The 14,868-nt window shown below is 35.2% G+C and overlaps 1 protein-coding gene across 4 annotated transcripts in view; it reads left to right on the forward strand.

The window, feature by feature from the left end:
• PRKCI (protein kinase C iota) overlaps positions 1-14,868 on the forward strand; it is a 73,007-nt gene that overhangs the window by 34,609 nt on the left and 23,530 nt on the right. For 2 of the 4 annotated variants that reach the window (XM_025425558.3, XM_025425560.3), the window contains exons 4-8: positions 2,825-2,875; positions 6,510-6,595; positions 8,465-8,605; positions 11,661-11,715; positions 12,758-12,816. In XM_025425558.3, coding sequence (XP_025281343.1) covers positions 2,825-2,875; positions 6,510-6,595; positions 8,465-8,605; positions 11,661-11,715; positions 12,758-12,816 — 392 coding nt within the window. The remainder of the gene's footprint in view (positions 1-2,824; positions 2,876-6,509; positions 6,596-8,464; positions 8,606-11,660; positions 11,716-12,757; positions 12,817-14,868) is intronic. The other 2 variants (XM_049105710.1, XM_049105711.1) reach the window with 1 other exon arrangement.

Raw genomic sequence — 14,868 nt, forward strand, 5'->3', positions numbered from 1 at the left:
ATAACCCTATATTCTTGATCATTTTAAAACATAATCCTGATGTCATTTTTTAAAATCTCTATCCGTCATTGCTTTGTAATTGTTCATATTCAGTAGTTTCTCAAATGCTAGAGAAAATAAAATCAATCATCTTAAAATCTTGGGAAATTTGTTATTTGGGAATGCCTTCATGGATATTAAACTGATTATCTCTCGTGTTTAGTAGTATTCTCCTAAGTCATCACCCTACAGTTCTGTAATGTATGCAAATAATGATCTCCAAAGAGAAGATATCCGAAATGTCCTTTCTTTTATATGAGGGCTAACAGTGAAACTATTTACATAATTAGATTAGTGTGTCAAACATCTGTAGGCCCATAAGCAGGATAGTGGTAGAGTAGAAGAGCCCAAAGTCAGCTGTCATGTAACTGGTGCATTGTAGACCGGGGTATAGAAACTAGGTATTCTGGTTCCATGTCTGTGTTCTTTTCATTCTACTGTGCTACCCCTCAAATTTTTTACGTTATGTAAAACCCACTTAATATATCACATTTAAAGGCTCTTGGGTGGCTCCATTGGTTAAGCGCCTGCCTTTGGCTCAGGTCATGATCGAGTTCCACATCAGGCTCCCTGCTCAACAAGGAGTCTGCTTCTCCCTCTACCTCTTCCTTGCTCATGCTCTCTCTCTCTCATTCTCTCTCTCTCAAATAAAATCTTAAAACAGATACATATCGCATTTAATTGAAATTCATTGGCAGTATTTCATGTAACATTTTGAGGAGATCAGACCTAGAGGACTCTTTAAAACTTGAACAAATATAAATCTCCCATAAGTATAATGAGTCAACACTTTGTTATTATTCCCTTGTACTTTTGTTCACAGTGTGTTTTTAAAAAATCAGTAGTTTAATATTTCCCTGCCTTCAGAGTTTGACATAGTGAGTGACTCGTAAGGGATCCATAATCTAATTTGTTGAGGTCCTTACAGAACTTCAGAAGTCATCCATATCTGGAACCATCTCTTTCTGGAATAAAACTACAATGAATGTTTAAAGAAGTGATTGATCAATTCATTATTTTTGTATCATATTACAGAACTATTTTTCAGAAACTACCTTATATTTCAACTTTTAGGAATATATTAGGAACTGTGCATCTCATACTTTGTGTTCTTTTTAAGCCATGTCCTTTTGTACGTCATAGACTACTAGTTTTATATTCTGTTTATAAAAATGGCCTGGATTAGCATGTTTATAAATTTATAGTTCCTAAGATAAAACTTACAGTTTTTTGGATTTGGATACTCTTAGTGGTATAAATTTTTTCCTAAAGTTAGTATACATCTTTTAAAAACTATAATGGGGGACACCTGGGTGGCTCAGTGTTTGAGCGTCTGCCTTTGGCTCAGGGTGTGACCCTGGGGTCCTGGGATCAAGTCTGGCATTGGGGTCCCCACAGGGAGCCTGCTTCTCCCTCTGCTTTTGTCTCTCTCTCTCTCTCTCTTTTTTTTTTAAAGCATATAAGCAATATTTATTTATTTATTTATTTATTTATTTATTTATTTATTTATTTTAATGATAGTCACAGAGAGAGAGAGAGAGAGAGAGAGAGAGGCAGAGACACAGGCAGAGGGAGAAGCAGGCTCCATTCATTCACTGGGAGCCCGACGTGGGATTCGATCCTGGTTCTCCAGGATCGCGCCCCGGGCCAAAGGCAGGCGCTAAACCACTGCGCCACCCAGGGATCCCAATATTTATTTATTTTTTTAAGATTTTATTTATTTATTTATGAGAGACCCAGAGAGAGAGAGGCAGAGACACAGGCAGAGGGAGAAGCAGGCCCCAAGCAGGGAGCCTGATGTGGGACTTGATCCTGGGTCCCCAAGATCACACCCAGGGCTGAAGGCTAGGTGCTAAACTGCTGAGCCTCCCGGGCTGCCCCCCGCCCTTTTTTTTAAATAGCTGAGAATGTTTATTCAAATAGGACATTTATTAGCTCCCATTGCAAAACACAGTCTTATAATAGTTTCAGTTAACAGTAATACTTAGCATATTTGATCATATATACCACATTCTAGCTTTTAAGATGAGTGATATAGTATCAGAGAATTATTATTTTTAAAGATTTTATTTATTTATTCATAAGAGAGAGAAAGAGAGAGAGAGAAAGAAAGAAGGCAGGGACACAGGCAGAGGGAAAAGCAGGCTCCATGCAGGGAGCCTGACATGGGACTCGATCCCTGGACTCCAGGATCACGCCCTGGGCTGAAGGCGGTGCTAAACCGCTGAGCCACCCGGGCTGCCCTGTATCAGAGAATTATTATAAAATGCAATGCTTAGATCAAATATCATCAACACTTAACAGATGCTTCTCTCTGTGTCTCTCATGAATAGATAAATGAAATCTTAAAAAAAAAAAGAATAAACTAATTTAAAAAATAAGTAAAAAAAACTATAATGGTTTACGTTCATACTTGTATACATTTTTGTAGTTCAGTTTTAATTCTTCATAGTAGCCGACTTGACACTACAACAAAAATTTAAGGAAAATAGTAGTTAATGACTTCTCTTAGAATAAAAAAAAACAATTAGTAATATAACAGGGACTAGAATGAATAATTTGAGCTTCTAATGCATTTGATTTTGGTTGTTCACTTTCATGAAAACCTCTTTCATATAGTCTTGGTAAATGAATCCCTTGAAAAAATATTACTGAGTATACGCTAAGTATCTTGTGTCAAGAGAGGGTTAAAATTTGGGTCAGTTTTTTTATTTTAGAATTTGAAATTCTCTATAATTTATGTGTTTTAAATTTCCTGTATTGATTTTAGTTTATTTTCTTTCAGTCTTCCCTTGTGTACCAGAACGTCCTGGAATGCCCTGTCCAGGAGAAGACAGTGAGTGTGTATATACTTCATATCTTTGAGTATAGGGTTATTTATGGCACAATTGCACAAGTGAAAGGAAATCAGAACTTTTAGGGCTACTTCAGTGGCTCAGTTGGTTAAGCATCTGCCTTCGCTCAGGTCATGATCCCGGAGTCCTGGGATGGAGCCCCACGTCACACTCCCTGCTCAGCGAGAAGTCTGCTACTCCCTCTCCCTCTGCTCCTCCCCTCCACTCATGTTGTCGCTCTTTCTCTACCCCCCTCAGATAAATAAATAAAATCTAAAAAAAAAAAAAAAAAGAAATAGAATTTTTAGTCCATCTGATTTCTTTTCTATTCTTCAGTCTAATTTAGACTATATTAGCATCTGCCTAAACTCTTTTCCTTTGCCAGATGAAAATCAGATGGTTTGGGATGCCTGGATGGCTCAGTGGTTGAGCATCTGCCTTCAGCTCAGGTGTGATCCCAGAGTCCTAGGATCAAGTCCCACATCATGCTCCCGTTAGGGAGCCTGCTTCTCCCTCTGCCTATGTCTCTGCCCCTCTATGTGTCTCTCATGAATAAATAAATAAAATTGTAAAAAAAAAATCAGGTAGTTCATAGTTGCAAGTTACTGACATGTGTCTTGTCACTTAATTTTGAAGATACCATGTTCCTTTATTCACCCATTATTAACATTCTCTGTGTTTGCTTTATCTCTGCGTCTGTATGTGTTCACACATAGACATGTATATACATAAGAAACATGCTTTATTGATTGATTGATGAAAATTTTATTTATTTGACAGAGAGAGAGAGCACAGGCAGGGAGAGGGAGAAACCAACTTCTCGCTGAGCAGGGACCCGGATGTGGGGCTCCATCCCAGGACCCGGGGATCATGACCTGAGCTGAAGGCAGATGCTTAACTGACTGAGCCACCCAGGCGCCCCAGTTCCTTGACTCTTTATGCAACTTGATGAAAATAAAAAATTAAAGAGCTCTGAGTCTTTATGTATAGAGTTGAATGGGGGCCATGTACTATATAGGAAGATGGGGAAATTTAAGGAAGTAGGTAGAACCCTGAAACAATAATGAAAAATTTAGGTCTGGATTCAGCTAAGAATGTTTTACCAGAGTTGTGATGATGGATGGATCCAAGCCAGTGTAGGCTGCCTTTATAGGTCTGTTGGAGAAGCAACTATGTAAATTCTTTGTCCAGGCCAGAGTTTTGAAAGACTTGCCATTATAGCAGGTCCTGGTTTCAGAGTCCTATCTACAAATGAATTATGGATCTATAGTACACTTTCCAGATAAAATAATCATTTCCTAACTTTTCACTATATTTCATGCTCACTTTCCCTGTGTAAAATTTGCTGGTAGAAATTTGATACCACTGCTTCCCCAGTATAATAAGTATTATTAAAATAGAGCATGGAGGAAAATTGATGACCACTAATATAGTCTCTTGGCTCTTTTAATTCCTAGGCAGCATTAATATGTTTGAATTTAAGGTATATCAAGTTGTAGTTCATGAAAGCTTCTAAAATAGGAAATTTTTTTAGGTTAAGATATTATTACTATTTTTTTAAAGATTTATTTACTTATTTGAGGGACACCTGGGTGGCTTAGTCAGTGGCTCTGTGTCTGCTGCTCCCCCTGCTTGTACTCTCTCTCATTCTCTGTCAAATAAATAAATAAATCTTTTAAATAAGATGAGGCAGAGGGAAGGGAGAGAGAGAGAGAGAGAGAATCTCAGGCCGACTCTCCACTGAGTGCTGAATCTGGGACTTGATCCCACAACCCTGAACTCATGACCTGGTCCAAAATCAAGAGTTGAATGCTCAATCGACTGAGCCACCTAGGCACCCTAGGTTAAAATATTATTAACAGAAATTTTCTGCTTTGGTTATTCCTAACAGAATAAATAAATTAAAAAAAAAAAAAAAAGCATCAGGGGATCCCTGGGTGGCGCAGCGGTTTGGCGCCTGCCTTTGGCCCAGGGTGCGGTCCTGGAGACCCGGGATCGAATCCCATGTCAGGCTCCCGGTGCATGGAGCCTGCTTCTCTCTGCCTGTGTCTCTGCCTTTCTCTCTCTCTCTCTCTCTCTCTCTCTCTCTCTCTCTCTGTGACTATCATAAATAAATTAAAAAAAAAAAAAGCATCTGTATTTAAGGTTCTGTATTGTGATATTATGTTAAGATTTCTGATTCAGAGCATTTCAACTAGTCTTTTCTATGGTAATTTTAAATAGTAAACCCAGTGCTACATCTGCTTTAAAATAGGAGTTTAGAAACCTAATGGAATCCTTTTACAGTATTAACTATCACTATGGAATATTAATATTAATGACTAATAGACCATATGTATAATAGTGATTGAGTTAACTAAAATTACTCAGGTCAACTAGATTTGGTCTCATGGAACCTCTTAGTTTGTTTAGAAAAAGTATTAATATAAAAACCATTTGATTAAAGATTAATGGAGAGGAGCATCTGGGAGTCTCTGTTGGTTACTGTCTGACTCTTGATTAGGTCATGATCTCAGGGTTGTGAGATCAGCCCCACCTTGGGCTCAGGGCTGGGTGTGGAGCCTGCTTAAGATTCTCTCCCTCTGTTCCTCTTCCCCCTCTAAAAAAGAAAAGATTAATGGAGAAGATAATATTCTTATGGCTACAGAATGTCCCTTTTAGGGCATCTATAAAAAGTAAAATGTACCTTTACAACGAAGAGAACAAGCAATCACTGCCTTTAACAGAGTTCTTGAATGCTAGTAGTGGGAGTCAGCAATCTGACATTTGTGTATCTCTTGATATAATACAGTAAGCAATACATATCACCTATATATTATTTTTGCCAAGAGTATTTGATATTGATTCTAGTAAGGAAGCAGACAAATCTAGAATGTAGGACATAATATAAGACAGCTGCCTGGACTGTTTCACAAAAAAAAAAAGAAAAAAAATCAACATCACAAGGAATAAACAAATACGGCAGTGGGAATGTTTCAGCATACATTAGAGAGAAAAAAGGTCTAGCAACCAAAGATTCAGTGCTTGAATCTTGATTAGATCTTGGAGAGAAAAAGAAAGCTATGAAAGATACTTTGAGGGTAAATAGGGGAATTTGCATATGAGCTTCTGTTAGGTGATATTGAATCAATGTTGATTTTCTAAGACATGGTAATGGTATTGCCGTTAAGTAGAATTAGGGGAAACACCCTTATTCTAAGGCGGTGAGTGAATCCTTAGGTATTTAAGGGTGAAGTGTTATGTCTGCAACTTAACTCTTAAATGATTCAGGGGGAAAAAAGGCAAGTGTATAGAGAGGAAAGCAAACGTGGCATAATGTTGGTAATTGGTAAGTCTCCGGGAAGGATGCAGCTGTTTATTCTATTCTGTCAACTTTTCTATGGGCTTAACATTTTTCAAAATTAAAAGTTGAGGGGGGAAAAAAAACGAAAAGCCCAAATAGTAATTTTTAATACATTTTGCTCCGTGGGCTTTGTTTTCATTTAGTCCCTTGAGGAATTCATTTTATTTTTTCACTTTCAGGTTTTTATCAGAATCGTTTTTTTCTCAAAGTGAAAATCATGAAAAAACCCACAGATTTAATTATAAAGACTTTTATTTGGACTTACTCTTTTTTTTTTTTTTATCTCTTCTTAGAATCCATCTACCGCAGAGGCGCACGCCGATGGAGAAAGCTTTATTGTGCAAATGGCCACACTTTTCAAGCCAAGCGTTTCAACAGGGTAAGCCTTAATTTGTTAAATACTAATAATATGAGTCTTTTTTTACTCTACTACTGTAAAAGAAAGGTAGTCTTATTTTCCCTTTTAAAGAAATAAGTAAGGTGACACCTTTTCCAGTTTGCCTGGGACAGTATCCCAGTTATCTTGAGGTAATTTTTAATAACATCTCCTTTCACTCTTAAAAATACCCCCTATTGAATTGTATGGTTACCTTAGCTGAAAGAAAGTTGGCTTTTTTTTTTTTTTAAAGATTTTATTTATTCACGAGAGACAGAGAGCGGCAGAGACACAGACAGAAGGAGATACAGGCTCCCTGCAAGGAGCCCAATGCAGGGTTTGATCCTGGGACTATAGGACCACGCCCTGAGCCTAAGGCAAATGCTCAACTTTGAGCCACCCAAGCGTCCTGAATGTTGGTTTTTGAAATATAATTCCAGACAACCAGAAAATAAGCAAAGTTTATTTTGCAAACCATTTAATGTAATTTTAACTTTCACTATTTCAAAAATAATAATTGCAAAACACTTACCTAGCTTTTACTACGTACCAGGTGCTTTTCCAAATGTTTGACACATATTGACCCATTTAATCTTTACAACAGCCTTGTGAGATGGGTACTATATATTTCTGTTTCACAGATGAAAGGGCTGAGGTGTGGGGCGCTTAGGTAAGTTGCCCAAGATGACATAGCTAGTAAGTGGCAGAACTAATAAGGCTTGAAAGAAGTGTATTTCCAGAAGTCCGTGTTGTTTTTTTGTTTGTTTTTAAAGATTTATTTATTTATTTATTCATTCATTCATTCATTCATTCATGAGAGACACAGAGAAAGAGAGAGAGAGAGAGAAAGAAAGAGAGAGAGGGGCAGAGGGAGAAGCAGGCTCCTGCCACCCAGGGATCCCCAGAAGTCCATGTTCTTAACTACTCTCGATAACTACAAATATATGGACTCAATTTCCATTGTAAAGCTAGTAGCATGTTCTGAATTCATTAAAGTAAATAAAAGCTACTACCTGAGGTTCCCAAAATCCTTTTTTTTTTTTTTTTAATTTTATTTATTTATGATAGTCACAGAGAGAGAGAGAGAGGCGCAGAGACAGGCAGAGGGAGAAGCAGGCTCCATGCACCGGGAGCCCGATGTGGGATTCGATCCCGGGTCTCCAGGATCGCGCCCTGGGCCAAAGGCAGGCGCCAAACCGCTGCGCCACCCAGGGATCCCTCCCAAAATCCTTTTATTCAGTAGCACTGATATTTAAAAAGCTTTGAAATGAATGGTCACTTTGATATTGCTCTTTTAGAGAGCAGGGCTTTGGTTTGACCTCTGAACAGTCTGGAAGGTTTATGTTTGCTTGGGAGTCCTTGCATAGCTTTTTCTGCTGTATGTTTTTCAAGTTTAATTCACTTTTACTCTTTTCAGTACTCTGAATTTATGTGAAGAATAGAAATTCTTGAATATGTAACAAAACAATATGGTTGCAAATTTCACTCTTGCAAACAAAACACTTTTTCTGTTTATTTTTTCCATAACTATGATAGTTTTGGAAAAGTTTTATATAAAGAAAAAGGAATTGAGTTAGAGAAGAAAGCTACATATTTTCACTTAAAAAAATTTTTTTTTTTGAGAGAGAGAGCGTGTAAGCGAGTTGGGGTGGGAGGGCGGAAGGAGAGGAAGAGAGAATCCCAAGCAGACCCCATACCCAGTGTGTAGCTGGAGTTAGGTCTTGATCCCATAACCCTGAGATTGTGACCTGAGCTGAAATCCAGAGTTAGGCACAGGCACCCCTTATTTTCACTATTTTATCATTAAACTGTTGGCAAAAGATTATGATCTTTTTTTCTGCTAAGAAAATACTGTTGAATTACTCTTTCCAGCGTGCCCACTGTGCCATCTGTACCGACCGAATATGGGGACTTGGACGTCAGGGATATAAATGCATCAACTGCAAACTCCTGGTTCATAAGAAGTGCCACAAACTCGTCACAATCGAATGTGGGCGGCATTCTATGCCACCGGTAAGACACAATTGTCTTTTTTTAATAGAACATTTTCAGTAACACTACTAGAGCAGAGGGCTGAAATACAGGTACTAAGGAATCACAGGTCAACAGTGTTATAGAATGTAACTTTACAGTCCAGTTGACATATTGTGAGTTTTGAATTGTTATTATAAATTTGTTTATATTATGTAGTTAACTTCTTGATGTAATCTGCTACAAAAATCATCTGGTCTAAATGAGGAAGAGGTAGGGAGAACTATTTAAGAGACCTTTTTCTCTTTAGATCAACTAATTTGTAGCTCCTGTTGTATTAGCAACCACACTAAACAGATCAGGTAAGAAGAGTCAGAGGTTTCATAGTTGCTATTTAAAGTGTGAAATTACTGGGGAGTCTTTTAACTTAAAATTTTTTTACTTTCTCTTTCAAATATACAATTATAACATGTTCATTATAGAGCATACTGATAAATAAAGAAAAATTAAATAAAAATACCCCATGAAATCTACTGTCTAAAGGTAATTGTCTTCTAGTATATATCTTTCTAGAACTTTTTCTTTTGCAAATTTATATGTATAAATATAGAAAATTTATTAAATTTTATATAATTATTCATATAAATTAAAGTTAATTATATAACTAAAATATAAGTTATATAATTCAATTTTAAATAATTTTATATAAATATTAAAACAATAAAAATTTCATTTTCTATTTGGAAAAATTTTAAATCTATTTAAGAGTAGATATAACAGTATAATGAACTGCCATAAGCCAATCACCCAGCTTCAGTAGGTAACAACTCATGACCAGTCTTATTTCAGCTACACCCCCACCCATGTAACCTGCTCTCATCCTGTATTTTGAAACAAATCTAAAAGATAAGGACTCGTCAAAAACTAAAAAGCAATTCTTTATATCAAATATTCATCTAGGCAGTGTTCAAATTTCAGTTGCCTCATAAATGAGACAATTTTGTTTTTAGTGTTCATTGTGAATCAGGATCCAAATGAAGTCCATATTTGCAGTTGACTGATATGTGGCCTAGATATTTTTTAATTTACTGATTCTTCTATCTCTGTCACTCGCTTTTTTCCCCTTTAAAATTTCAATGTAGAAGAAATTATGTTGTCATTTAAAGCATTGGAATACTCTTCTCTTTGCTTTCATGGTTTTGTTTAAAATGTTCCCCTGTCCTCATTATCTTCTGTGTTATATTATAGCTGGATGTAGAAGTTTAATTTAGATTCTGGTTTTTGGTTCTTCTAGGTTGTTTTTGAGACTGCTTCATAGAAGGTGGAGCGTTTATCCATCAGAATGCACATAGTGTTTGACTGGGTCTTATTCTTTTACATACTTTTTAACAAAAATGAGATCATAGATGTATATATACTGTTTTCTAACCTATTTTTTCACTTAACTATATATTTTAGTCACCTTTCTATATCTGTCTATATCCTCATCAATGTTAGCATGGTATTTTGTTATATACCTAGGTCATGATTTACTTAACTGTTCCCCATGATTATACATTTGAGTTGTTTTCTACATTTTCCTATAAAGAAAATCATGAACTTTCTGATAAGTAAATATTATTTCCTTAAGAAACTAGAAGTAGAATTACTGGCTTAAAGGATATGCATTTTTAAAAAGATCTGGATGCAAAGGCCCTTGGGTGGGCTCAGTTGATTAAGCATCCGACTCTTGATTTCAGCTCAGGTCATGATCTCAGCGTCCTCAGGTCATGATCTCAGGGTCGTGAGATCGAGCCCTGTGCTGGGCTCTGGGTGTGGAGCCTGCGTAGGACTCTTTCTCTCCCTTTCCCTCTGCCCCATTCCCTCTAAAAAATAAATAAATAAATAAATAAATAAATAAATAAATAAATAAATAAATAAGCTAAATGCATCTTTCTAAATTGTCTTCTAGAATGAGTATACCATGTTTATTCATAGTATCTTCTTTGCACATTGTGAATATAGGTTATTATTGGTGACTTGTTGGTATTAGAATTATTTAACTAGTTCATATAAGCTCAGGAATGGGTTTGTTGTTAGGGAGGTGAAAATCCCATCTTAAGGAAATGATCAAGGCCAAAAATTCTGAACATAATTTATTTAGGTTACTGTTGATATTCCTGAATATTCTTAGGTGATAGAATGACTTCAGACCATGTACAGTGATTATGTTAATAATCACTAAATGTATTGTAAAATCCAGGAGCCTATCTGTAAGGCACCCTTAAAATTATAACTATGTAGGGACACCTGGCTGGTGCAGCTGGTAGAGTTTGTGTGACTCTTGATCTCGGAGTTTTGAGTTTGAGCCCCACACTGGATGTTGAGATTACTTAAATATAAAGTCTTTTAAACAAAGAAATTATAACTGTGTTAACTACTGCTCTTTCTCAACTTTACCGTTTCTTGCTGGTATTCATTAAACCCTGGGTCCAAGATTAATGAATTAGTAATATTTTGGTTTGAATTAACATTTTTCCTGAAGTTATTGGCAGTTAGTTGGGTAAGTCAGTTTCTAGAAGGTATTTCTTCTCCTTGTTTGAGTCACTGGCACCTTTGAGAATCTTTAGAAAGGTGGGAAACCCACAAATTTTAGGTTTCTAGACCATTTTTGAAGTTCATTTCTAAACTCAGCTAAGGAACTTATGTACTAGAGACTCCTTTTGCCAAAGATTGAAGAGAGTGTATGGAGCTGAAAGGAAGAATACATAGTGTAGAAGAGAAATGAATCAAAGTATATAGAAGTTTCATTTGATTTCTTTTTTTTTATTTGATTTCTAATGGGTAGTCTGAAATTAGTTTTCTGTTTCTTTTGTTATCTGTAAAACGTGATTTTTGTTATCCGTAAAACATGACTAATGTTTAGCTCATTCACAGGAATATTGCATGGTTTTATATAATTAAAATAAAGTAATACAGTTTTCACTTACTAAGTTTCTTTCAAGTTTAAATTTTAATATGCTATGTCTCATCGAAACAAAGTTGTTTCTGCATTTATAGTGGTATTGGGATTTAAAAAGAACCTACTGAGTTACTGTGTCTTTGGAAATGTTTATAGGAACCAATGATGCCTATGGACCAGTCACCCATGCCTTCAGATCATGTACAGACAGGTAAGAATGACACTAGCAGGACCATTGTTCATCAACAAGTATCTTTAAATACTTCTTTAGGTGACTCTTTAACTTAAGTTTAAAACCATTTATGTTCTTCCCAAATAAAAGTTAGTTAACACTATTTTGCAGTGGTACTATCAGTTACAATACTTAATATATACCTTTGGCATTTTAAGAAGACAGCTACGTAAACTATAACAAATGATTCTTTCCTCTAATTCAGATAAATTTCTTCTGAGACTTTTTAAAAATTCAGCAAACCTCATTTTTTCAATAATGAAAACACAGATTTTGTGGGCCATGTTAGCTCTTTGGGTGATCTGTTTTGATTAGAAGTTTTATTATCAGAAATAAAAATTATGTAAGAGATACAGAGATGCAATATAGAAAATTTAAAAAAGATCATGTGAATTCAAACATCAAATAAACACAAAACCTTAAATATGTATCTGCTCAACTTGGAAAGTGATTAACTGAGTGGAGCATTGTGATCTTGGATGAATCAAGAAAGGGAAAGTGAGGGAGTTTTCCTAGAAGGACAGAATGTAGTCTCTTGTTCATGCAAGAAGCCGGTTATATGAAACATGGGCTTTTTTGTGTGTGCCCCAAATAGCTTTAAGGAATAGAAACCTAGAGTTCAGTCTTTTCAATTCTATACTTGACCTATGTGGTATGGTAGTTAGGAACGTTTTGAGTATGAAGGAAGTGAGGAGTAAAACCCAAAAGTTCCCTCTCTCTATGCCTTAGTCATACTAAAATAATTGAATAAGATTTATAGAGTTACCCTTATAGAAGGAATTGATTAATTGGTGAAGAGGTGAAATATTTTTAAAATACCAAAAATATCTGTTAAAATCAGTACTAGGCTGCTAATTGGTTCTTGCTCCTCATTCTCATTTAAGATTAGGTTTTAACTCATAAATACATGCAGTTTATTACTAGTAGGACAGGTACTCAATTTTAAGTCAAACTCCGTTAACGGGTATTATGTTTCTCTCTCTTTTTTTTTTTTTTTTCATGTTTGGGATTGGATTTTCAGTAATTCCATATAATCCTTCAAGTCATGAGAGTTTGGACCAAGTTGGTGAAGAAAAGGAGGTAAGATAATTAGCTTTATTGTATATTACGTCATCAGCTTTTTTATTTTTTCCTCATCAGCTTTTTAATAAGACTTGAGAGTTTAAAAATATGGCAGTTGCTTAGATTTTTTAGCTTTTACAACAATAGGCTTTTAATTAAAATATATAATTAAAATGATAATTTTTGAAATAAGCTCATAGTATAAAAGATTTATCTTGCCTCACACTTTCCACACCCACTTTGACTTCTGAGAGACAACTCTTTTTAATAATTTCTGTTTGTGCCTATAATGTTTATAACTCTGTTTTTCAATTTTCCAGCTTTATATATTTCAGGCCATAAAGATTTAATTCACAATACCTCCCCCTTTTCGCTTCTCTTTCCAAGTTTGAAAGATGCATTATGTTTTACTCTTGGATACCTTTAGGAAAACCCCAACTTTTTATTATGGAAAATTTCAAAAATAATTAAAAGTAAGCAGTAGTATAACAAAGCCCCTGTTTCTATTACCCAGATAAAACAGCTATCAGTATAGGCTAGTGTTGTTTTGTCTACCCGCTGCCTGCATTCCTGTATTATCTGGAAGCACATCTGTTGATTACAACTTAATCTCATATCTTAGTTTTTTTGTTCTATTTAAGTCAGTACCTTGACTTTCCTTTACCCATCCTTCTCTTCTAACTTTCCTCTTTTATGTACATATTTATTTTTACATTGCCAAGGTTGTTAACATTTATAATCTTTCTTGCATCTGTAACTACATCTTCCATATTTTGTTCATAAGTTGAGTGAATCATTCAAAAGAAGAAATTCCTAATAATGAGAAATGAATTCTCTATTCTTCTAACATCACGAATTGCTAATACTTCTTTCTTTTCAATTCTTGATGCTCCTTTATGGCTTTTTGTTCCTTTTTTGGAGTTTCTCATTGCCTTTATTATTATTATTTATTGGTTTGGTTGTTTACCAAAGGCTCATTGCTTGTATCATCAAGATTTTTAATATATTTTAAAATTGAAGAATAACATACAGTGAAGTACACAAATCACGAGCATATAGCTAGGTGAATTTTCAGAGTGGATACTGTGTAATGACCACCCAGATCAGGAAATAGGATCTACTAATATCTCAGAAGCCCATCTTGTGCCATCTCCCAGTCACTAACACCCTCTTCTCCCTGTAAGTAATCATTGTCTAACACCAGAGGTTAGTTTTGTTTTTTCCCCCAAACTTCATATGAGTGGATTCATTTAGTATGTATTTTTTTGTTTCTGGCTTCTTTTGCTCAATATTGTGTTTGTGAGATTCAGTCATGTTTCATGAAGTAGTATTTCATTTATTTTCACTGTCGTTTCAATTTATCTAGTCTGTTGATTTTTTTCCCCCTGATTGGGATTTTTATGATATGTTGTTATGAACATTTATAAACATTTCTGTTAGGTATATAATTAGTGGGAATTCCTGAGTCATGTGTAACTGAACTTTAGTAGATAATTACCAAACAGTTTTCCAAAGTACTTGTATTAGTTTATACTTTCACCAATAATGTGTAAGTTTGGCTCCACAAATCTTTGTCAGCACTTTGTATAGTCTTTTAATTTTAGTGAATCTTTTGAATGTGTAGTGGTATCTCATAATTTTTTAATGCTCATTTCCTTGCTACTCAACTTTTCATGTATTTATTGGCCATTTGAGTATCATCTTTAGTTAGGTGTCTGTTTTTTTTAAACGAGGGGGTCTGGCTTTGTTGTGTTGATTTATGGAAGTTCTTTGTATTTCTCAACATTATTAGCCTTTTATTAGTTACATATTGCAAATATATAACTCCCATTCTATGTATTTTCACTGTTAATGGTTTCTTTTGATGAATAGAAGTTCTGATTTTTAATGTAGTGAAATACATTTATCTTTTCCTTTTTGGGTAGTGGTTTTGGGCCTTAAGAAACCTCTGTCTTTCCCAAGCCTATTGAAGATATTGAAAAGGCTGTACCTTCCCTCATTACTCTGAAAAGCTATCTCTTCATCAATTAATATGCTCATTACATGATCTCACTCTGGATTCTCTTTTGT

This window comes from Canis lupus, chromosome 34 (assembly GCF_003254725.2).
Source record: "Canis lupus dingo isolate Sandy chromosome 34, ASM325472v2, whole genome shotgun sequence".
Taxonomy (NCBI): Eukaryota; Metazoa; Chordata; class Mammalia; order Carnivora; family Canidae; genus Canis; species Canis lupus.